At 36.8% G+C, this 25318-nt stretch overlaps 1 protein-coding gene across 25 annotated transcripts in view; it reads left to right on the top strand.

Moving 5' to 3' along the window:
* The window catches only part of KDM6A (lysine demethylase 6A), a 231800-nt gene that overhangs the window by 146221 nt on the left and 60261 nt on the right, over nt 1-25318 (top strand). For 23 of the 25 annotated variants that reach the window (XR_004180861.1, XR_002519460.2, XM_017953897.3 and 20 more), the window contains 2 exons: nt 11442-11496; nt 14150-14184. The exons of the other annotated variants lie outside the window; for them this stretch is intronic. Coding sequence is in view for 19 of the 23 variants with exons in the window: in XM_009197444.4 (XP_009195708.3) it covers nt 11442-11496; nt 14150-14184 (90 nt within the window). In the remaining 4 variants the exon portion in view is untranslated. The remainder of the gene's footprint in view (nt 1-11441; nt 11497-14149; nt 14185-25318) is intronic. 25 annotated transcript variants of the gene reach the window in all.

The following is a 25318-nucleotide window of genomic DNA, read 5'->3' as shown; positions in this document are numbered from 1 at the left end:
TGCCTATTGATCTCTTCAAAAATACTTCACCTTGCATCTTATTGCCCAGAAATAGGCCACATGGCCATTCCTAATTGATTTCTTATCAAAGGAGATGTGGTTGCTCTTAGACCAGTTATGCCTAGTCTTTGAGCAGTGTTCAAATCTGTAAGTAGTTGTTATCCAATGGAGGGACAGGTTGGGTAAAAAGGATATTTTGGTATGGGGAGTGGTGTGAACAATCTGTCCGTTACAGATCAGATCTTCTCTACCCCATTTCCTTTCCCTCCGCCCAAGTATGTATAATACTTTTTGAATGGTAAACTAGTTAAATACAGCGTATTTTCATAATAGATTCCTTTTTTTTCACCCACACATGAAATAAATTGTAGGGCCTCCTGTTTTGTTTCTGTCACTGGTGATAACTTTCTCACAAAATGTGTCTCTGAAATTCTGTGTTGGTGCCGTGTAAACAGCTCTCAGAGCAAACAAACTTGGTTTTCAAAACTTTGACCCTGCCACATATCTTTGTGACCTTGGGTAAATTTCTGACTCTTGATTTTCTCTGTGTTTGAAGAACTAGAATAATTATAGCCACCCACATGATTGATATAAAGATGAATATATGTGTGTATTTGTTTTTATTTTCATATCACTAGTTTTGGGGGAACAGGTGGTGTTTGGTTGCATGGTAAAGTTCTTTAGTGGTAATTTCTGTGACTTTGGTGCACCCATCACCTGAGCCGTGTGTACTGTACCCAATGTGCAGTCTTTTATCCCTCACCCTCTTGCCCCTCTTTCCCCTCTTCCCCCTGAGTCCCCAAAGTCCATTATCTCATTCCACGCCTTTGCATTGTCATAGTTTAGCTCCCACTTCTAAGTGAGAACATGTGATGTTTGGTTTTCCATTCCTGAGTTACTTCACTTAGAGTAATGGTCTCCAACTTCATCCAGATTGCTGCGAATGCCATTATTTCCTTCCTTTTTGGCTGAGTAGTGTTCCATGGTATATATCCACTCAGTGGTTTATGGGCATTTGGGCTGGTTCCATATTTTTGCAATTGCAAATTGTGCTGCTATAAACGTGTGTGCAAGTGTCTTCTTTATATAATAACTTCTTTTCCTCTGGATAGATATCCAGTAGTGGGATTTCTGGGTCAAATGGTAGTTCTGCTTTTAGTTCTTTAAGGAACCACCACACTGTTTTTCATAGTGGTTGTACTAGTTTACATTCCCACCAGCAGTGTAAAAGTGTTCCCTTTTCACCACATCCATGCCAACATCTGTTATGTTTTGATTTTTAAATCATGGCCATTCTTGCAGGAGTAAGGTGGTATCGCATTGTGGTTTTGATTTGCATTTCCCTGATCATTAGGGCTGTTGAGCATTTTTTCCTGTTTGTTGGCCATTTGTATATCTTCTTTTGAGAATTCTCAATTCATATCCTTTGCCCACTTTTTGATGGGATTATTTGTTTTTTTTTTTTTCTTTCTGATTTGTTTGAGTTCCTTGTAGATTCTGAATATTAGTCCTTTGTCGGATGCCTAGTTTGCGAACATTTTCTCCCACTCTATTGGTTATCTGATTACTCTGCTGATTATTTCTTTTTCGTGCAGAAGCTCTTTAGTTTAATTAGGTCCCATCTACTTACCTTTGTTTTTGTTGCATTTGCTTTTGGATTCTTGGTCATGAACTCTTTGCCTAATGTCTGGAAGAGTTTTTCTGATGTTATCTTCTAGAATTTATATCTTACAAATGAATTGTTTCAGCCCTTCTTTAGTCTCAGTTATCTATCATGTAAAACAACCGTAATTTGGGGCCAGCAGAGATACTGTTGGAGAAATAAATTTTCCTGTCTTAGAACTTAATCCTTGTATTTTTGTCCCTCTGCCCATCCTCAGAAATGCGAAGCTAATGCCCAGCAAACTTTATACTCATATGGCGTTATTTTTACGTTAAATTGACCAATAAAGATTTTATGTGTTTAGTGAGCAGTAGAGGTACCAATTCTTAATTTGTGAACTAGTTTAATATTATCTAAACCAGAGTCCATTTCAGGGTGACAGGTATTTTGTTGTTTTTCTTCTCTGCTTCAGCTAATATCCCCCCAAGCTGGGTTTGGTTGCCTAGTTAATGCCATACAGTTAATTCAGGGTTTGTTTTGTTTTTGTTTTTGTTTTTGTTTTGTTTTTGAGACAGAGTCTCACTCTGTTGCCCAGGCTGGAGTACTGTGGTGTGATCTTGGCTCACTGCAACCTCCGCCTCCCAGATTCAAGCAATTCTTCAGTCTCAGCCTCCCGAGTAGCTGGGACTACTGGCATGCACCACCATGCCCAGCTAATTTTTGTATTTTTAATAGAGACGGGATTTCACCATATTGGTCAGGCTGGTCTTGAACCTCTGACCTCAGGTAATCCGCCTGCCTCAGCCTCCCAAAGTGCTGGGATTACAGGTACAAGCCACCATGCCCAGCCTAATTCAGGATTTTTATTTCATTATCCTTTAATGATATTATTGACAGTTACTTATTTTCAGTATATATTTGAAGCAGTGTGCTACCATAACTTCAACAAAAGGATATTACTGTTGATAAATAGTTATATATAATGCCCCTAATTATATAATGCCCCTAATTTTCACATCCTGGCAGACTATTAAAATTATTTCCTTCATGTGAAGCGTAAGATACAATGACACCCTTATTCTTCAGTCATTAAATACATTTCGTTAAATACATCTATTTCATGAAGCTTATATAGGAAATTTCCCTAATGTTTACATGTTTAAATATTCCTAAAATATGTCAACTTAGAACTTTTTTGAGATTTTAAAGGTAGGCAACTAAAGAGGGTGCCTTTTTTATGGAAACCTGTAGATCATTGGCTGAGATACCAATATAAGTCCCCTTTTATAATTTGGTATTTGGGTATGGTAAGTGCTGATTGAAGGAGTTAATGTGAAAGGGATGGGAAGATGAGAATTATGAAAACAGTAAATGTTTCAAAGGAAATGGGTTGAACTCAAATGAGACTTGTGTGTTAGCTTGCCATTTTACCGGGTGTTGGTGTTTGTTAAATGAGTAGATAAATAAAATGGAAGAGGCTATAAAATGAGAAAATGCCTACTTATAGAACAGGCTGAAAAATCTGAAGAAAAGAAAAAAAGCTGGTTTGATTCATCATCACTTAACAGAATTTTTTTCTATACAGACACTGCAGTTTTTTCCAGATGGCTCAGTTCACCAATTCATTCAGTATGTTTCCCATCTTATTATACTCGACATGAAACTTCTGAGTGAAGTAGCAGTTCCACTGTCTTTGTACCATACTCTTCTTTAGGAACTACTTCATTTCCAGGTGTCTTATTTGATCTTCTACCCTGTATAAACTCAGGAATTTTACTGTAATTTTTTTGATGCCAAGATATTTAGGCAGAAGGAATACATGAAGACATGATCATCTATATGTACCTCCTTTTAGAAACCACTTTTGAAATCTGAAATGCCTCCTGTCTTTTATTATTTTATTCATGTAGAATGCACAGATCATTTGTTTCATATAATTAAAATATTGTGGGCTGGGCACAGTGGCTCACGTCTGTAATCCCAGCACTTTGAGAGGCCGAGGCGGGTGGGTCACCTGAGGTCAGGAGTTGGTGAACAGCCTGACCAATATGGAGAAACCCTGTCTCTACTGAAAGAAGAAAAAAAAAAAAAATTTAGCCGGGCGTGGTGGTGCGCCTGTAGTCTATGGGCAACATAGTGAGACATACATACACACACACACACACACACACACACGCAACATAGTGTGAGACACACACACACACACACCTGCACCATCTCTTAAAGAAAAAAGAAAGTTGCTATTATTTCTCCGTACTTGCTCTGCCCTATTTCCTTTATGATGCTCAATAGCTCTCACCTCTTTCAACTGGCATTTTGAAAATTTTAATCTTGAGTGGTTTGATTTGAGAGAAAGAATGGAGGAAGGCATCTCACTCATATGACTCAGTTTTCTTAGGGGATTAGAAAAGTCCTATCCTCTCCCCACCCCCTAACAGCTTGGAATAATTGGTGGTAGTTATAAAACTGTAAGATTTGGTGTTTATCCTGAGATTTGGCTTAGAACATGGGACCAGGAAGGGAAAGAAATTCTTCAAGAAAGGATCTGCATAGTGTTGGCTTAATCATGGAAGCTGCATTTGTAGAATCTTCATAGATTTCATAGGAATTGGTTGGGATATAAAAATGGTGAGGCCTAATCATTATTTTTTGGTACTTTTTTGGTACTTTTTTTTTTTTTGAGACGGAGTTCACTCTTGTTGCCCAGGCTGGAGTGCAATGGTACGATCTCAGCTCACTGCAACCTCTGCCTCCCGGGTTCAAGCGATTCTCCTCTCTCAGCCTCCTGAGTAGCTGGGATTACAGGAGCATGCCACTACAGCCGGCTGATTTTTGTATTTTTAGTAGAGACGGGGTTTCATCGTATTGGTCAGGCTGGTCTTGAACTCCTGATCTCAGGTGATCCGCCTGCCTTGGCCTCCCAAAGTGCTGATTGCGCCCCCGCCCAAAGTGCTGGGATTACAGGCGTGAGCCACCACGCCTGGCCTGTACTTTTTATTTAATGGTTTTCTTACTGGAGTAACAGCAACAGCAACATCACTAAGTTTGGAGCCAAATCCACAAATTAATATCATTTTTCTTTGCTACCATATTTAACATTTAAAATGCTTCACTGAAGCAATTCTTAATACATACTGTTTTTGGATAAACCACCAGGCAGATACCAAAAAATATTAGCATACTATTCTGGTTGTCTTAAGAAAAGAAGAACATTCTTTTTTAGTATTAGTTACACTGTGTATTTCTTCCTTCGGTATAACTGTTGGTTCTTTATACATAAAATTCATATAGTCAGATTTTGCTTGGCTTTTTATGGTTAGCAGTAGATTGGATTATGATTGAGGAAACTGCAAGCCAGTTTATTTTCTTTGATTTAAATCTTCCTTTTCCTTTTAGTCATTGACAGTACAACTCAGTTTCACCTGAGTGTAACATCACTGTTCCTTTTGGCAGAGGATGGTCATTGCTGTTTATTTTGTTTTCTATTTTTTCTCACTTGTAGAAAAAAATCATTCTTTCCCTGTTCTTTTCTCTTTCTACTACTCATCAGCTTGTACTTTACCAATTTCCTAGATAATAGTTTCTGATATGAGGCAACCTCCTAATTTATTTTTCTGGCCACTTAATAATGCTTTCTCTATTTCTGTCTGCCTGCCCAATTTTGTTTTTCTGTTTGATATTATTTCTGCCCTGAGTTCTATAGCATGCCTTCAAGTGTGAATTAGTAAAAGCAGCCAAAATACTTCAATACCTGCAAAATACTTGTTTGAAAAATACATGACTGCTCATATATGTGCAGTAGCACCATTCTTTCTCTTTGAAACTGAGGAGTTAAGGTGATTCCAGGTTCCCTGTGTTACAATTTTCTCTCTTCTAGTATATTTTTAACTACAGAAGTCATTTCTAATTAAAAAGCGATTTCTAGTGCTATCTTATAACAACTTAAGGGCGTTACAGATATTTGGTCTTCAAAGGCAGCTTTGTGTAGCAGTCACTGTATTGTCACATTTAAAAAAAGGTTGTTTGGCTGGGCACAGTGGCTCATGCCTGTAATCCCAGCACTTTGGGAGGCCAAGGCGGGTGGATCGCCTGAGTTCAGCAGTTTGAGACTTGCTTGGCCAACATGATGAAACCCCATCTCTACTAAAAATATAAAAAATTAGCCAGCATGGTGGCGGGTGTCTGTAATCCCAGCTACTTGGGAGGCTGAGGCAGGAGAAATCGCTTGACTTGGGAGGCGGAGGTTAAAGTGAGCCAAGATCGAGCCATTGCCCTCAGCCTGGGCAACAAGAGCAAAACTCCATCTAATAAATAAATACATACATACATATATAATTTAGCCGAGCGTGCTGACGTGTGTTGGTTTTCCCAGCTACTCTGGAGGCAGAGACACGAGTCACTTGAACTGGGGAGGTCGAGGTTGCGCCACTGCACTGCAGCCTGGGCGAGAGAGTGAGATTGTCTCAAAAAAAAAAAAAAAAAAGGTTGTGTTTTAAAAGGATATTCTGCAGTGCAAATTTTTGCAATATCCCCCTTTATAAACTATGTATCATGTTCACCTTGTATTAGTAATTTGTGTACATACAGTCTCACTCTAATATGAATACAAATTGCTTACTGGATAGAAATACCTTGGAAATTAAGTTGGCTTATATTCTGATCATTTGGTGTACATAGATTAGATGCAAACTAGGACCAGTTTTTAAAAATTTCTAGTCAGTTGCATACCTATACTTTTATAAAGTATGATAGAAATGAAGAGTTGGAAGACTAGGTAGGATACAGCTGCAGGAAGAAAGATGAGCAAGAGCTGTAAGATAAATGGTTGCTCTTAGGATGGATGGGGGCAAGGTAATCAATGTATCCTAGAGATCTTAAAGAGATTTATTAACTGACTTGATGTGGGAAGAGATTCCCCATTTACGGGCTCAGACCACTTTACTGTGTTAAAAAGTAGGGGATAAATAAAGTAGCAGCCGGTTTTGGGTTTAGGAGGTGAAAAGGCGCTGAATGGAGATAAGTCATTTGGGAGTAAATTGATTTGGAGGTACCTGAGGAGTATCAGATATTCATGTACACAGATAGAAATCTGGAGCCAAAAAGAAGAGCTGGAACTAAGATTTTGAACATCTTCAGTATGCAGTGTGTATTGTCTTGCTTTTTTGTTGTTGTTGTTGTTAAATTTTTAGAAGAGACCGGCTGGTAAACTTCAAAAAAGAAGCCTCTTTTTTGAGTGAAGATCGTTAGGATTTGTTAGCTATTAGCAAGTTATTGGTATGCAGTAGATTCCCTCCTGGAAACAGTTGTAATAACCTTGTATTACAAAGAAAATCAGAACTGAGTTTTGAGGGCTTTGGGAGAATCTCAGTCAGATCATCTTGACCAGGAACATGGCTCACAAGCCCCACCAAAACTTAACCATTTTCAGTTCTGTATCTCATTTTAGAGACCACATTTTTAAACTAAGTACCATGACATCCTAAGGCATTTCCCTATTCTTACCCATAGACTATTCATTTTAGGAATCAAGTTTGTTGGTTTCAAATTATACTTTTATTTTATTTTGTAATATTAATTTTATTTTTTTGAGATGAAATCTCACTGTGTTGCCCATGCTGGAGTGCAGTGGCGCGATCTTGGGTCACTGCAACCTTGGCTTCCTGGTTCAAGCGATTCTCATGCCTCAGCCACCTGGGGTGTGTGCCACCACACTCTGCTAATTTTTGTATTTTTAGTAGAGACTGGGTTTTGCCATGTTGGCCTGGCTGGTCTCAAACTTTTGGCCTCAAGTGATCTGCCCGCCTTGGCCTCCTGAAGTGCTGAGATTATAGGTGTGAGCCACCATGCCCCACCCTAAATTCATAATTTTAGAAATGTGGCAATCTGTAACAATGAATAAGAAAAAAATGATTTATCTTTGACATGCAACAGTACCTGGCACACCTTTCCTTTTCTCACTTAAATGGTCATTATAACCCTGTTTTATAATGCTCTGTAAAAATAACTTCAGTGGTTTCCTCAGCCTGAAGCAACTCATTTCTTACTTTCCTCCTCTATATCTTGTTGGATTCTCTTATGGAGTTGTCTTTTCTGTGTATTCTCAGAGCAGGTTAAAATTTTAAAAATCCTATTAAGGCATTAATTTCAGTGAACATTGTATTCTGTAGGTGAATAGCCATAGAGGCATGCCTGGCATAAGATAAAAGCTGGTAAAAGCTGGTTGCCAGCGTGTCAGTCCTAAAATGCCATGTGTCTACCTTAATTGGAAATAGACAGCAGTATCAACTATACATACCTTGTTTATGTAGTCTGAAATAAAGGTTTCTGGGGCAAGCACATAATTTAAAAACTTCAAAATAGAGTAGTGTGGTTTAACTCTGTATATTAGAATAACTTGTATAAGCTTTTTTCTGGTTTGCAGGTTGTTGCCAACAACCCACTGAATCAGAACATTCTAGATTGGTACTGGAATCCAAACATTGCTCCAAATTAATTACTTATAACTAAATACATAATTTGTCAATTGCAAAAAGTTATCCCGTTGCTTGTTTTCGGGATTGGGAATACAGTTGAAGGGTTCTACAAGTGAAAAGATTCATGAGATAACCAGACTATATACACCTAGAAATAAAACAATTTAAAGGGAAATAAAGTCTTGAAACTCAAGTTTTATGTGTTAATTACATGAATATAGATTTCTCCCCCCCAATAGAAATAAAGTTCGTTGGCTGTATTAGGCAAAATACTCTAACATTATTTTGAAATATTGAACACGTTGAAGGCTTTTAAAACAAAAGGTGACTTTGGTGATAAAGATGTCAACAGAAATGGTAATGAATCAAACCTTGCGTTAAATTGGACCAGAAGTGCTCCATAAAAAGGAAATCTCTATAACATTAAAAAAAAAAAAAAAGTCATAAGTAAATCTTCTTGCTTGGAAACTAATTTTCTGTAGACTGCTTTCCGCCTTCAGGTTTGTATATAGTCTTTGAACTGCAGAGGCCTCTTCTGCATAATAATTATTTCACACAGCAGTAGCCAGTTTCAGCACTGCAGTGTTTCAGTGAGAGGCACAGATGTTTCCTAGCTGCCTCTGTTGGTTGCAGGGAAGGGTGCTGGATATTTTACCATGATATTTTCAGGTTTGTGGGCTGGTTATCATAATTGATAGTCCTTTATACTGGTGTATATGTTAATAGGTACATTTATTTTGCATCTGGTTTAGGTCCTGGAAATGAGGCTTTGTGGTCATGTTATCCCCACCCCGGTTCTTCATCTCTCTTAAGAGTGCTGAATGGTGTATCAGTGTTTTTCTTTATGTAGAATGGTGTTAGTTTCTTATGAACACTTAGTAATTATTCTGTAAGTTCTTTCATTCTCATAGTGGATGTTTTTGAATGTGTATTCATTTGTGGGGTTTTTTTGTTTTTGTTTTTTGAAACAGATTCTCGTTTTTTCCCCCACAGGCGCCCGCCACTATGCCGGCTAATTTTTGTATTTTTAGTAGAGATGGGGTTTTACCATGTTGGCCAGGCTGGTCTCGAACTCCTAACCTTAGGTGATCTGCCTGCCTCGGCCTCCCAAAGTGCTGGGATTACAAGCGTGAGCTACTGTGCCCAACCAATGTGTATTCTCTTGCTGAGTAATTTTCCTATGTTTGGAAATGTTTGGTATTTCATAGTGTTGTGAGTTTGAAATAGTGCATCAGTAACTTAATTGCTGATTTTAAGATTGTTTAATAATTACACAAAGCATGGTCAAGAAATACTCCTGCCAGGTTTCATTGCAGAATCTTGAATTACTGATAGATGAAATGTAGGCTAGGCTATTTGAATTCTACATCTCTATTCTTCCTTGTGGGGTTTCAGCGAAATAGTAAAACTAAAATATTGCCATATTGAGGCTGTTTCTTCTCATTTCAGTTTGTATCCTTTGATGGCTCAGTTAGGAATCTATCTAAATATTAATTTATGCTTACAGGACAAGTTAGACTTAGAGATGTAGTACAGTCTGAAAATGTGTGACTACTCTTCTGCTCTTTTTGTCTAGAGGAAGGCAATTGATTATAAAGCATGCTTTGCTTTCATAGTACTCAAACGTTTTAAAATAGTCTGTTTTCTATTGCTGTGGTAGCACACTAAACGGATGTTTGAAGACGTAGTCTGCTTAGTAGGCCAAGGGAAAATAAAAGCAGTTTTCAAAGTGTTCAAATGTTAGATTTTTTTCATTCAGTCAACCATGGCAAATGATTTTTCACTTTTGTTTTGTTGACCATTGCATCCCTAGTGTCTGCATTGTCCTTAGGGCATTATAGGCTCTTGATAAATACTTGTTAGATAAATTAAACATTTAACATTTAAGGGTCACAGTCATTTGTTAGTAATTTACCCATTCAGAAGATGTAATCAGCTTTAAGTTTTAAGAATACAACAAGTGTTGGCTGGCCTAATTATGCATGCACATCAGAGACTTTTTTTTTTTTTTTTTTGAGATGGAATCTCTGTCGCCCAGGTTGGAGTGGAGTAGCACGCTCTCGGCTCACTGCAATCTCCGCCTCCCGGGTTCAAGGAATTCTCCTGCCTCAGCCTCCTGAGCAGCTGGGACTACAGGCGCTCACCACCATGAACGGCTAATTTTTTATTTTTAGTAGGGATGGGGTTTCAGCATATTGGTCAGGCTGGTCTTGAACTCCTGACCTCAGGTGATCCACCCACCTCGGCCTCCCAAAGTGCTGGGATTACAGGCGTGAGCCACCGTGCCTGGCCAAGAGACATTCTTGAATGAATACATTAATAATAGCCAGTGCTCATACCAAATGATGTTTTCTAATTTTTCCTTCCTTGTGACTTTTGGGTAGCCAACATCAGTAACTCTTTAGATTTTTGGATTGTAGATAGGAATGAATTTATTGTGGTCATTTTTTTAATGCTTTCCACTTTGTTGATTACTTTTAATGCTAAAAATTTGTAGAGGCTCAGAAAATTTGAATATACATTTGTAGAAATGTTATTTAGAAGAGTTTAAAGAGATTTACTCATCTTTAACTTAGATTTTATACCAACTCTGTTACTTGTTTGTCTTAATTTATCTACCTTGTTTAATGTTGATACACTAGATATTAAATGTCACCCAGTGTTCTTGATAATATGCATTCCTAAAAATTAGTGTTATGCATTGATGTTAATGTGCTTATATGATATTATTACAAGTGGATACTATATTAGTGGTTTATTGTTGACTGGAAAATTTTACAAATTCTATACATATATTGTCACATTGTAAAAGGACGGTTATATTTGGTAGATGAACTTGGACACAGGCTATTTTAAAAGGCACTTAAATACAGTGATTATTGAAAGATCAGTAAAGAGGGAAAGTTTTACCCTCTATGACAATTCTCATAGTAATTTTTTTGTTTCAGAAGTCCATGTCTCATTTTGAGATAAGCAGTGGTGTTCTGACAATACCATCAGACTTCTACTTGGATTTTTAAAACTAATGATATGTTCTCTATTTAAACTGTTGTATAACACTTCCTGTTTACTTGATTTAAAACTCTTCACCTTTTTCATATAAATAAAAGTATAGATAGGATAACTTGATAAAATTAATTCTTCTTCAAATTCTCTATTCTCAGCTTTCTCAAGAAAATAACCCCACAGCATGTCAGTTGTCAGCAGTAAATGTTCAAAGTATTTCTAGTTAGTAGGCTAGTGTATTTTATTTGCACAGCATGTATTTATTATTATTTTAGACCTTACATACCTGAAAAGTATCTTAAGATGCTTTTATGTGACTCTAAATTGAGTGCATTAACTTTCTCACTCTCCTCTTGCAGCATTTTCAGTTAGCTTTGGTTGACTGTAATCCCTGCACTTTGTCCAATGCTGAAAGTAAGTATTATTCAGTACTGTAGTTTTCTACATGTATTCAGATCACTTCATGGCAAATAAAAATAATGTTAGTGATAAATTCTGTGCAATTTTTTCTTTTAGAATTGTTTAATGTAACTGTATTGGTTGCCATGGCTACTTACACAAATGGAACCTGCAAGACCAGATATTGTGAACAGCCTGTGTCTAAAATAGATAGGCCAGTGAAGTGAGTTGTTGAATTAAAAGTATCTTCACTAATGAACAAGATTGATTTTTTTCTGTTGTGTATTATATTGTAGATGACTTGGTAGGATTAAAAACAGATTTTGCTGGTCTTTGGGGAAACATCTGAGTATATAAAGATTCTTATCTGATAGCTTACTGATTCCTACTGTGTGGGATAAAAATTACTGGTAATTATGAAGACATTTGTGACTTTTATGATAGTTTTATGTATCATTTAGAAAGTTTGAGTTGACATTTTTCAATTAATTAGAAAAGAATGCATTTATGAAGCATGTTCTAACGAAGTATTTTTTTCTAAACAATTATTTTCTACTTCTATGTAAGTGTCTTTTCAAAAGCAGACTGGGTTGATTATATGTTTATCGATATGCATTTAGGTGTATTTACTTAATATACGCTAGAGTATCCAGTAAAAAGGTTTAAAAATATTCACTGATGCTGAATTTCTTAAAAAACCTCTTACTTGAAAAATAAATTATTATTATTATTATTGTTTTGAGACAGAGTCTCGCTTTGTCGCCCAGGCTGGAGTGCAGTGGCGTGATTTCAGCTCACTGCAAGCTCCAACTCCCCGGGGTTCACACCATTCTCTTGCCTCAGCCTCCCATGTAGCTGGACTACAGGCGCTTGCCACCACACCCAGCGAATTTTTTGTATTTTTAGTAGACACGGGGTTTCACCGTGTTAGCCAGGAGAGTCTCGGTCTCCTGACCTCGTGATCCGCCCACCTCGACCTCCCAAAGTTCTGGGATTACAGGCGTGAGCCACCGCACCCGGCCGAAAAATAAAATTTTTAATTGGTATAAGAAAAATCGAGCAATTAATGACAGTTTCAGTCCTACAAAGGATTCGTGTTTTAAAAAGTCAGTATTTTGCTTTAAGTTACTTTTTTGTTTTTGTTTTTTGTTTCATTTTGAGACGGGGTCTTTCTCTGCCACTTATGCTGGAATGCAGTGGTGCCAGAGTAGCTCAACTGCAGCCACGAACTCCTGCACTCAAGTGATCTTCCTGCCTTAGCCTCCTGTAAATCACTTAAAAGAGTATAGAGAGATATTAGTGAAAAGTAGTCTTAGTCTTTAGAAATGCCCTAGGAATTTGTTGAATCAGCAAAAACCCTGTAGAATTTTCAGTATAACATGGATTTAGAAATAGTATGGATTAAATCATCATTTAAGCCAGATGAATTACGTCATACTTTTACTAAAGGTAATTTCCTGTGAAAATTCAAAGGATTTTTATTTTCTTAAATGAAATTCAGGATCCGATACTGATTAGGGTGTTTGTAGAATAAATGGTAGAAAAATAACATGCAGCAATATTTTATAGTTTCTAAGATAAGGTTCGATTTGAACAAATTGAGTCATTGGTTTAGTAATTTATAAAGTTTCAATTTATACGTTTTTCTTAATTATATATCCAGGTTGTATAAACCATCTAGAATATATAGATGCTTAAAATTCTTTTCAAATTAGTTTATAAGAAAACAACTGATTATCCTTTAATTCATTATGGTCTGGTACCTAAAAGGTAACTTTGGTAAGTCAGTTGAATGATAATTTTTTAGGGATGTCACATAAATATCAAACTAAATATTTTGGTAAATCCTCGTTTTATTCTACTCTGTTTAAATCTCAGTTGTAGATCATTACTCTTGAGAGAAAAATGTCTGCATAGGTAGGATGAGTGCCACATGGCAGAAAACTGCTGAATTTGAAACAGTTTGAACCATCATGAGTGCTACAAGGTGGTTGATCACTCAAATGGGAGAGCATGTTTTCTATTTAGAGACTTTAGGCTATTACAGTTTAGTTGATTTGGATAGTTTACTTTAGACAGTCTACTTGATTACTTGATAACTATGATAATGCCTGATGTCACAATAAATGTAGAGTACCTACTTTGAGCCAGTGTTACTCTTCAACACCAGGCTCCTTATTGTCTTTGTAAAACTTATTTCTCTTTGAATTTTTTATGTCATCACTGATTTGTACTTTGGTTTTAATATTTTTTAATTAAATATTGATTTTACTCTTGTTTGACTTGGGATTCAGGTTTTAAATACTGTGTTTTGAAATGTATAGATTATAAAGGTTTTCTCTATTTGCTTAATGTTGCCATTTTGAACTTTGTAAAACATATTCACTTGCTATAGATTTAATGCTAATTTTAATAATTACATTGACAGAAATTTCATTTGATAATGACCAACAATGAATACATGTGGTTTCTTATCATGATTATGTTCTTTCGTGTGTTTGTTTGTATGGTCTATTTTAGTAAAAGCAAATAAAAGTTATGTTTTTCTATTACTTAAATCTATATAGTGTAGACTGTGATAATGTTTGATGTTTTGTTATTCTTACTTAATTTGCCCCAAATTCTGCTGTACTATTACTGATTTTTTATTTTGCCTCATCCTTTGCAGTTCAATTTCACATTGCCCACTTATATGAAACCCAGGTAAGTATTTTAACTTACTCTATTTAAAACAAAAGCAAACAAAAATCATCACTCCTATCATGCTTTACTGAAATCAGAAATGTACAGATAATTTAATGGAGTTCTGGGCATTACTTCTTAGGTAAATTTTGTATTTTATACTCATTAAATGTGATCAAGATGCTGCTTAGTAAAACAGTTATTCCAAGGAGTGTTTGCTGTGTACAAATAAATTCCATTTAATATTTTCCTTTAAACTTGATCCATTTGCGGCTGGGCGCGGTAGCTCACGCCTGTAATCACACTGCTTCAGGAAGCCGAGGCGGGCAGATCACTTGAGGCCAGGAGTTTGAGACCAGCCTGGCCAACATGATGAAACCTCATCTTTACTAAAAATATAAAAAGTTAGCGGGGCATGGTGGCAAGTGCCAGTAATCCCAGCTACTTGGGAGGCTGAGACACAAGAATTGCTTCAACCTGGGAGATGGAGGTTGCAGCAAGCTGAGATCTTGCCACTGCACTCCAGCCTGGGCAACAGAGTGAGACTCTGTCTCAAGAAAAAAAGAAACAACTGAACTTGATGTAGATCATTTGCAAGCTCAAATGGCTATATTTAAGATTTATCTTATTCTTGATGCCAAATACCTTGCTTTTCAGAATGTTTATAGATGGTTGTTGTAATGCATTGTTTTTTAAAAAAATTCTTTTGCTTTTTCTTAAGACTGAAGTAACTCTTCTATGTGTCATTATTGGAAAAGCATCAAGAGTCACCTCCGGATGTCCTTGCCATTAATTTCAAGGCTCCTTTACTTTAAAAAACTTTTAAATTTTAGAACATCTTGGTTTTGTGTGTGTTGATTAATATACAGTCAAGACTGATACATCTTGATTTTGCTTAGTTGTATGATAAAAGTATAACACATTCGGTGGGGGGTGTTGGAGGCAAGGGGAGGGAGAGCATTAGGACAAACATCTAATGCATGTGGGAAAAACCTAGATGATGGGGTTGATAGGTGTAGCAAAGCACCATGGTACATGTGTGTATACCTATGTAACAAAGCTGCACAGTCTGCACATGTATCCCAGAGCTTAAAGTAAAATAAATAAAAATATAACACATTCATTTTAGGCAGTGGTATGGAAAATCAGGAATAAATTTGTATGAGACTCAAAATTAGGTCATTATAGTTTACATAAATTTTTTTATTTTATTTTTTATTTTTTATTTTTTTGAGACGAAGTCTTGCTCTGTCACCCAGGCTGGAGTGTAGTGGCGTGATCTTGGCTCACTGGAACCTCCACCTCCCAGGTCCAAGCAGTTCTCCTGCCTCAGCCTCCCAAGTATCTGGGATTACAGGCGCCCACCACCACGCCCAGCTAATTTTGTGTATTTTTAGTAGAGACGGGGTTTCACCATGTTGGCCAGGCTGGTCTTGAACTCCCGACCTCAGGTGATCCACCTGCCTCGGCCTCCCAAAGTGCTGGGATTACAGGCGTGAGCCACCGCGCCCAGCCGACATAAATTTTTTACAGCTTTTTAGGAAACAAATACTGTTGTTGTTTTTTTTAATGCCTACATAAATTATAAGGTCTGTTTTGATGTTTTGGCCCAAGTATTACAATAAGGCATATATGTGCCATGCAGAGTTCATACCCACCAGATACAAGATCCTGCTACATCCCATTATTTATATTGTTATAGGATGTAATCAGATAGTTTGAGATCATTTATGTTGGTGGTTCCCAGACCCAGCTCTGTGGCAGAATTATCTGGGAAGCTTTATAAATCAGAGCTGTCATGGGGAGCTTTAAAAAATTAGCATCAGATTTCTGGGTACCTCAACCCCCGCAACCCCCCTTTGCCTCCCCATCCCCCCTCTGCCCCCCATCCCCCCTCTGCCCCATACTCTAGTTTTTCTAGTTCTCTCTGAGATCACTGGTCTGTCGTTAGCTAAAGAAGCAGAAGTTTTTTTAACCTTTATTTTTAACGAGTATTTTTGCTGGAGATGGAATTCTGTTTATCTGACTGCTTTGAAATTCACAATACATTGTCTTTTGGCTCTCATTGTTTCTGATGTGAAGTTGTCTGTTGGTCTTACTGTTTAATCCCGTGAAGGTAGTGTGGGCACAGGGCCCTCCTCCCGTTGATTCATTTGATAAATTTTAATACTGATTCAGATTAAACAAAACAAAAGAATAAACTCATGGCAAACAGTACATAATTGTTAGGTGACAGGAGGATGACACTGTAAACATATGAAAGGATTTAAAAAACCCTACTCCAGTGATTATAATATGAATTTTCATTTTCAAGTGAAAAATTAAGAGAAGCAAGATGGCCTGCTTACCTACATATTAAAAGTTAGTTTTTATATAGTTCCACCAGTTTTTACCAGTGGACCCTATTTATGAATATGGATTTAGGAAATTTAAGTGACATGTATTTAATGGCTACTGCTGGGCAAAAAATAGTTCAAGGGAAGTTTCTCTACTTCTCTACATAGGAAGAAGTCTTCCCCACTAATAAATGAAGAAGTATCATTTCATAATCCCCGAGGGCCCTCTCCCCACATTACCTTCACAGGATTAAATCCTAAGATCATAATTAAGACTAAAGTTATGGAATACCACTTTACCTAGAATTGTGTTAAAGAAATGTTAGCAAGTACAACGGGTTTGTGGTATTGAGCTTATAATGTTTGGAAGCAAAAACGTCTTGGCCGAGTGCAGTGGCTCATGCCTGTAATCCCAGCACTTTGGGAGGTGAAGGTGGGTGGATCACTTGAGCTCAAGAGTTTGAGACCAGTCTGGGCAACATGGTGAAATCCCATCTCTACCAAAAATGCAAAACTTAGTGGGATGTGGTAGTGCACGCCTGTAGTCCCAGCTGCTTGGGAGACTGAGGTGGAAGGATCTCGTGAGCCTGGGAGGTGGAGGTTGCAGTGATCTGAGATCTCACCACTGTGCTCCAGCCTGGGTGACAAAGCGATACCCCATCTCAAACAAAAAGGAAAAACAAAAGAGGTCTTTTGTAGGATTAAAAAAATATATTATTAAATTTAGTAATAGGCATTTGGGTTTAATTTTAATGAGATCTCATCCCCTAACCCTGTATTTTTATCTTTTATGGTCTTATAGACAAGCTGTTAATATTTTATTAGATTAAAAAATAGATTGGCCAGGTGTGGTGGCTCACACCTGTAATCCCAGCGTTTTGGGAGGCCGAGGCAGGTGGATCACTTGAAGCCCAGAGTTCAAGACTAGCCTGGGGAACATGACGAAACCCTGTTTCTACTAAAAATAAAAAATTAGCTGAGTGTGGTAGCATGTGTCTGTAATCCCAGCTACTTGGGTGGCTGAGGCAGGAGAATCGCTTGAACCTGGGGAGGCGGAGGTTGCAGTGAGCCGAGGTGGCACCACTGCACGCCAGCCTGGATGACAGAGTGAGACTGTTTAAAGGAAGAAAAAAAAATGATTCTCATAGGTTTCTATGTATATTGTCATACCATCTATAAATAAAGATAACTTTGCTTCTCTGTACATGTGCCTCACAATGATGTTTTGATTAACAAAGGATCACATATATGATGGTGGTCCCATAGGATTATAATAGTGTATTTTTACTGTACTTTTTCTGTTTTTTTTAACTGTACCTTTTCTATGTTTACATACTTACCATTGTATTGTAATTGTCTTTAGTATTCTGTATTGTAACATGCTGTACAGGTTTGTAGCCAGAAGCAAGAGGCTATACCGTATAGCTTAGATGTGTAGTAGGCAATGCCATCTAGGTTTGTGTAAGTATACTCTGATGTTTGCACAACGATGAAATTGTTAAGTGATGCATGACTGTATAATGTCATATCTCCAAATATATTGTCAATTATTCTTGAACATTTATATTGATGAATTAATTTACCTTCCCTGTTTTATTAGCTGGGACCTCCAGATCATTTTTTTCTACAGTAATAATAGTATTAACTGGGCTTCTTTTCTTTTTCTTGAGTTTAGTGAAATAATTTGAGCAGTTCACCATCTTAATTCTTATAGCCTTTAAAGTTTCAAGATAGAGGATTTCTCCCTTTCCATTCTGTTACTAAAATGTTAGTTATTTTTGAATAGATAATCCAAAATGAAAAGTTTTGAAAGAATACACAGTGAAGTATCCTCTTCCTTCCACTTCCCCAGGCATCTACTCCGCTCCCTAAAGCCATCAGTGTTACCAGTGGTTTTTAAATCCTTCCAGAGAAACTCAGTGTATATATAAGCAAGTCCACATATGTTTGCATGTATATTTCTTGTATTTAATTTTATTCAAATGATAGCCAATAATGTATGTTCTCTTCTGACCTTGCTTTAAATTTTAACTTAATATTGTGTCTTGGAAATCATTCCATATCAGTATGTGTAGAGCTGCATCATATCCCTTTACATATAGATGTACTGTTAACTAATTTACTCCTCTTTGAGGAATAATTACAAATAATGTTGTTTTGAATAACACTGTTTATAATGTTTCATTTTTAACACTTTTCTGTCAAGCATTAATATATTAACAAAACACTATAGACTTATCTTTGTTATTATACTATATAGCAAAATAATATATAGATAAGTGCTATAATACTTATCTATATTAGACGTCTATAATATAGATAAGTATTTTACACGAATCCAAGAACTCTAAATAAAGAAAAAAATTCCAGCTGATACATAGGTATGTGATAAATATGTAGGGTTTATTTCATGAATACATAGGATTTTACCATTTTAACCAATTTTAAGTGTACAACTCACTGGCATTAAGTAAATTTGTATTGTTGTGCAGCTGTCACCACCATTCATCACTAAAACTATTTCATCATCTCAAAGTATCCATTAGGTAATAATTCCCCGTTACCACCTTCACTGGGCTCCTAGCAACCACTATTCTACTTTCTGTCTTTGTGAGTTGACCACTCTAGGTATCTCATAAAAGTGGAATCTGCCAGGTGTGGTGTCTCATGCCTGTAATCCCGACACTTTGTGAGGCCGCGGGGTGGATCATTTGAGGCCACGAGTTCAAGACCAGGCTGGCCAACATGGTGAAACTCCGCTTGTACTAAAAATACAAAAATTAGCCGGGCATGGTGGCAAGCGCCTGTAGTCCCAGCTACTCGGGATACTGAGGCAGGAGAATCGCTTGAACCCAGGAGGTGGAGGTTGCAGTGAGCCAAGATCCCGCCACTGCATTCCAGCCTGGGTGACAGAGCAAGACTGTGTCTCAAGGAAAAAAAAAAAAGTGGAATCATACAATATTTGTGCTTCTGCATCTGACTTATTTCACTTAGCATAATGTCTGTATCGTTTGTATATGTTGTAGCCTGTGTCAGAATTCCATTCCTTTTTAAGACTGAATAATATTCCATTATATGGATACACCACATTTTGTTTATCCATTTCATCTGTTGATGGACACTTGGTTTGCTTCCAGTTTTTGTCTGTTGTGAATAGTGCTGCTTGACTATGGGTGTGTATATAAGTTGTTAGAGTTCTTGCTTTCAGTTTTTTTTGCAATATACCCAGAAGTGGAATTGCTGGATCATGTGGTAATTCTATGTTTAATTTTTTGAGAAACAGTCATACCGTTTTTCCTTTGTGTTTTGAAGCAAGTATTATATCCGAACCTAATAAAAGACAGTATAATAAGAGAATCAATATACAGATTGGTATGATGAATATTGGTGTAAAAATGCTAATACAATATTAGCAAACAATACCTTATCTCATTAAAAAAACAACAATATACTATGACCAAGTGTCATTCATTTCAGGAATGCAAGGTTGACTGAATCTTAGGAAATCTATTGATATTGCAATAATAGAGCTAAAGGTGAAGTCAAATCATTATCACCATAGATTCTGAAAAAATCTTTGATAAATTCAATACCCATTTCTAATAAAAACACTCTTATACATAGGAATTGCAGGTTACTTTCTTATCATGATAAAATACATATGCTTTAGTTTCAAAGTCAGAATTTTACTTAAGGCAAAATTCTAGAGACCTTTTTACTAGAATCAGGAGCAAGGTGAAGATACCTACTATTTCCATTAGTCCTCGGTATTATACTATAGGTATTAGCCAGTGTAGTTAGATAAGAGAGAGCAGTAAGTTATAGGCACAAATTTACATACAGAATTAATAAGCTTCAACAACAGTAGTCAGAACATAACAGGAAAAAATTATATTTAGCGTGTTCAGCAAAGTATATTAAATACTTAGGAATAAACTTAAGAGAGGGACTGTGACTCAGCGGTATAAAGATGTTGATTCTCCTTAGTGTAACAGAAACATCAATACAAAAATACCAACAAACTTTTGTTAGGAGTTAGCTAAGTTGATATGGGAAAACATGCAAAAATTGCTAGGATAAAACAGGGGTGGGAGGATTGTATGGGATATACTAACCCAATAAAACCTGTATAATTAAAAATGTGGTACTGGCATGTGAATAGACAGATCAGCGAAATATCCTAGAAAGCCCAGGAGTAGACCCAAGTACATGTAGAAACTGAGTATATGATAAAGGTATTGTTCTTAAATTCTTAGGGCCTGTAATGTCCATCCCATAAATATAATGTTCTTGACTCTTCCTTTTGTAAATCTATTCTGGCAGTCTCTTTTATTGTTGGTGGTGGTGGTGGTGGTGGTTTGGAGTGTCTAGTTCATTTATACTTAATTTGATTATTGATATGGTTGGATAAAGTTAGCTGTCATCCCTATTGTATCCTTTGTATTGTATTGTTTTGCTCTGGTTGCTTTTAAAAGATCTTTCTCTTTATATTTGGTTTTCAAAAATTTGACTTCAATGTGCTCAGATTTTTTTTCTTTATAATTATACTAATAGTATTTTAAGTCTGGGGTTTGATATATTTTATCAGTTTTGGAAAATTCTCAGCCATTGATTTGTCAAATATTTTTTCTGCTCCACCGTTTTTCTCTTCTTGGACTCCAATTACATGTATGGTAGACTATATGCTATTGCCTCAAACATCTTAGATGCCTTCTTTTTTTTTTTTTTTTTTTTAACTTTTAACTTTTGTATGTATGTGTGTGTGTTTTTTTTTTCCACTTCAGTCTGTATGCTTTCTAGTGACATGTTTTCAAATGCACTGATTTCTTTTTTTTTTTTTAATATACTTTCCAATCTGCTATTCAGTCCATATAGTGATTTTCTTTTTTAAATATCAGATTAACATTTTTTAGTTCTGGAATTTCCTTTTGTTTCTCTTTCTGGAGTATGATTTTTTGTACATTAATTCATTAGGATTATGTTTTTCTTTTTGTCAACATTGTTCAAATATCTGCCTTTTTTTGCGGGGGGGACAGTATCTGGCTCTGTTGCCCAGGCTGGAGTGCAGTGGTATAATTTCGACTCAACACAACCTCTGCCTCCCAGGTTCAAGCGATTCTTGTGCCTCAGCCTTCCGAGTAGCTGGGACTACAGGCACGTGCCACCACACCCAGCCTAAATATCTGCTCTAAAATTATCTACAGGGCTAGGCGCGGTGGCTGTTGCCTGTAATTCCAGCACTTTGAGAGGCCAAGGCTGGCGGATCACCTAAGGTCAGGAGTTCGAGACCAGCCTGGACAACATGGCGAGACCCCCATCTCTACTAAAAATACAAAAAATTAGCCGGACGTGGTGGCACGCCTGTAATCCTAGCTGCTTGGGAGACTGAGGCAGGAGAATTGCTTGAACCCAGGAGGCAGAGATTGCGGTGAGCCAAGATTGTGCCACTGCACTCCAGCCTGGGCGACACAGTGAGAGTGCGTCTCAAAAAAATAAAAATAAAAAACTACAAATTTCACCATCTGAGTAATTTCACAGTTGGTTTTCATTTTCTTTTCTTTTGAATATAGGTAAAATTTTCCTAATCTTCATAAATTTAATATTTTTTATCCTGCATATCATGAATAATACATTGTAGAGATTGACTATATTTTTCTGAAGATTGATATATTTTTGCTTCATTAGCCAGTCAATTCGCACTCTAAACTTTGTCACCTTTGTAATGGCAGCAACTGAAATCTCTTTCTAGTTCTTTTAGGCTGCTCATTATCTGTTCTGTTTATGCATAATTCAGCAGTTAGAGCTTTGGGCAGAGTTTTATGTGTGGAATTTGGTGTTTCCACTCTGTCTCCTGACTGGGATTTCTCCCCTTGCTTCCAACTCTTATGGTAGCCTCAAAATCTGTCCTATGATTCTTCAGGGTAGTAAGTCTGCCATTTCTATTTGAGTTCTAGCCAGCCAAGTACCAGTTGAAGCCTGCCTTCAGGTGAAAATCCAAGAAAAAGGGGGTTACTCATCTAGTGCCATTTCCTTCCTTTAAGTGTGAACTTTTCCTTTGGTTTTGCCTGATTTTGGTTTCTCTCCAGTGCCATCTGGTAGTTGACTTTTATATTTTATCCAGAATGTGAAGCTGTGTGTGGAATGCCACTCCAAATATTGTCAGAGGCAAAACTTCTACTCAACACTATTAAAGATAAATTCATGTTACTTTTTTACACATCATTTATAATTCCTATTTAATGTTCTATAAGCATCCATCATATTTTGTTTCCACTTGTCTAGTGGCGTAAACTTAGATTGCCCCCCAACTTCTCCATATTGCAAGCAGTACTGTTCAGAACATTACCTGTGGAAAGGTTTCCTTGGCATACATATTCCAAGAGTAAGATTGCTGAATTGTAGGATATTTGTATTCCTAATTTTTTGAGTAAATCCCCTTCCACCAAGACATGAGTGTTCTCCTTTACTCACATCCCTACAATACTTGGAATTACTCAAATTTATGTTTTCCAGTCTTAAAGGTAGAAGATGTTATGTCATTTAAACTTGTATGTTCTGATTTCTAGAGGAGTATAGTTTTTTACATTTTTTTTCACCTTTTATGTGTTGGGTTACTTACGTCCATTGCCTGTTTTTCTGCCTATGCTTTTTGAGTCAGATCTTTGCTCTTCTTTATGATTTGTGTTTTTTTGATCATGTCCAATAAATTATCTCCCATCTCAAGGAAATGTTCTCCTACATTTTCTTCTCTTAACTTTATACTTTTACCTTTCATATTCAGGTCTTTAATGCAGTTGCTGGTTTTAGTTTTATATGGTATGAGGTAGAAATCTAACTTCATATTTCCAAATATGATGCTACCATTTTTTCAAGTATGTCATTGTTTTTATTACAGTGCTGGGAGGTATATTTTAACATTTGTTAAGATAATTCAGGAAGGTGGTTTTCCTAAAATTTACGTCGGATCACATTACTTGAAATCATTCAGTGGTTCTCCATTGTTTTAGGATACAGTCAGTAGTCTTTAAATAGATTAGGGAGGTCTTTGTGAAGTAATCTTTGCATTTTCTGTCCAGCCTGCTAGTACTCTAAACTTAATATGTGCTCGTTTTTCCTCTGAGAAGTATTATAATGTTACAGCACAATATGCTTAATTTGTTTTTTCTGTATATATTTTTCACTACTATGTAGTCTTAGCAGTTCCTGTTATGTATTAGGTGTTTAACAAATATTTATCAGTTGAAGGAATTGAATAACTTGACCCTTATCCTTGGCCTAACTATTTAATTAACTTTTTTAGACCAGATGAGTGTTCGGGGGGAACCAGTTTAGCTGATAAGTAAAAGTTGATTTAATAACTCCGGATTGCTTGGCACGCTGGCTCACACCTGTAATCCCAACACTTTGGGAAGCCAAGGCGGGCGAATCACCTGAGGTTGGGAAACATGGAGAAACCCCGTCTCTACTAAAAATACAAAAGTAGCCGGGCGTGGTGGCGCATGCCTGTAATCCCAGCTACTCGGGAGGCTGAAGCAGGAGAATTCACTTGAACCCGGGAGGCGGAGGTTGCAGTGAGCTCAGATTGTGCCATTGCACTCCAACCTGGGCAGCAAGAGCGACACTCCGTCTCAAAAAAACAAACGGAAAAACCCCTGATCATCTCAATGGACAGTTCTCTCAAATCTTCCTTATGTTAGTGGTGTGTGTGTGTGTGTGTGTGTAGTTCCTTAATTGTTTCCATCATTAGGATAACCCTGTAGGTAGCAAGATTGGATGTTAGCTCTTGTTTTATTGCTTCAGTTGTTTATTGATGTTGATTCATAGTTTAAGTGACTTGCCTGAGGTTCATACAGCTAGTTTTGTATTTCTACCTACTTTTTTAAAAAAAAAAATTTGTTTGCTCAGGCAGTTATATACTGGTAATGATATGAATAAAAGCCACTTCAATCCATTGTTCTGCCAAGTATGTTTTACAGGTAATATTTATGAGCCTTTCTTTTGTTAGTTTTTTCCTTTTGTTTTGGGGGAGTTGTCTTAAGGTTTATAACTGTAGCAATAAACAGTTTTAGTTATATCAGTACTCTTGAGAACTGTGGCTAAATGGTTTCATTTAGACATTTGCCTGTGAAATCCTAAGTCTTGCAAACATTGTTAGGCTGTAACTATCAGAGTTTTGATGTCTTTAAAATTATATTCGTTATAAATATTTTTAAAGGATATTTTATATACACCAGAAACTGTATCTTTAAAACTTAGATTTTTAATTACTTTTGTACTTCTTTAGATTTTGTCTACAGCATTTTTTATATGTGCTTTATTTATTTATTTATTTAGACACGGAGCCTCGCTTTGTTGCCCAGGCTGGAGTGCAGTGGTGCAATCTCTGCTCACCGCAACCTCCGCCTCCCGGGTTCAAGCGATTCTCCTGCCTCAGCTTCCCGAGTAGCTGGGACTGCATGTGCCTGCCACCATGCCTGGGTAATTTTTGTATTTTTAGTAGAGACGTGGTTTCACTATGTTGGCCAGGCTGGTCTTGAACTCCTGACCTCGTGATTCGCCTGCCTAGGCCTCCCAAAGTGTTGGGATTACAGGCGTGAGCCACCGCGCCCGGCCTGACATGTGCTCTATTTATTGAGTTGCTTGGGAGCTCAGTGTTTCTAGGCGGACAGATTATGCACTTGGAGGTAGAATACGTCTCTTGATTCATTAATGTTATTAAATAAAATTGAGACTACTTATGTTATTAAATTTGAGATGATGATATTGGCATTTGGAAAATTCTTAAGTCGTATTTTAGTGATACTTTGTTATAGTGAATG

Source organism: Papio anubis, chromosome X (genome assembly GCF_008728515.1).
Source record: "Papio anubis isolate 15944 chromosome X, Panubis1.0, whole genome shotgun sequence".
Taxonomy (NCBI): domain Eukaryota; kingdom Metazoa; phylum Chordata; class Mammalia; order Primates; family Cercopithecidae; genus Papio; species Papio anubis.
The sequence above is the reverse complement of the archived record's forward strand: the minus strand, read 5'-3'. Positions and strand labels throughout refer to the sequence as shown.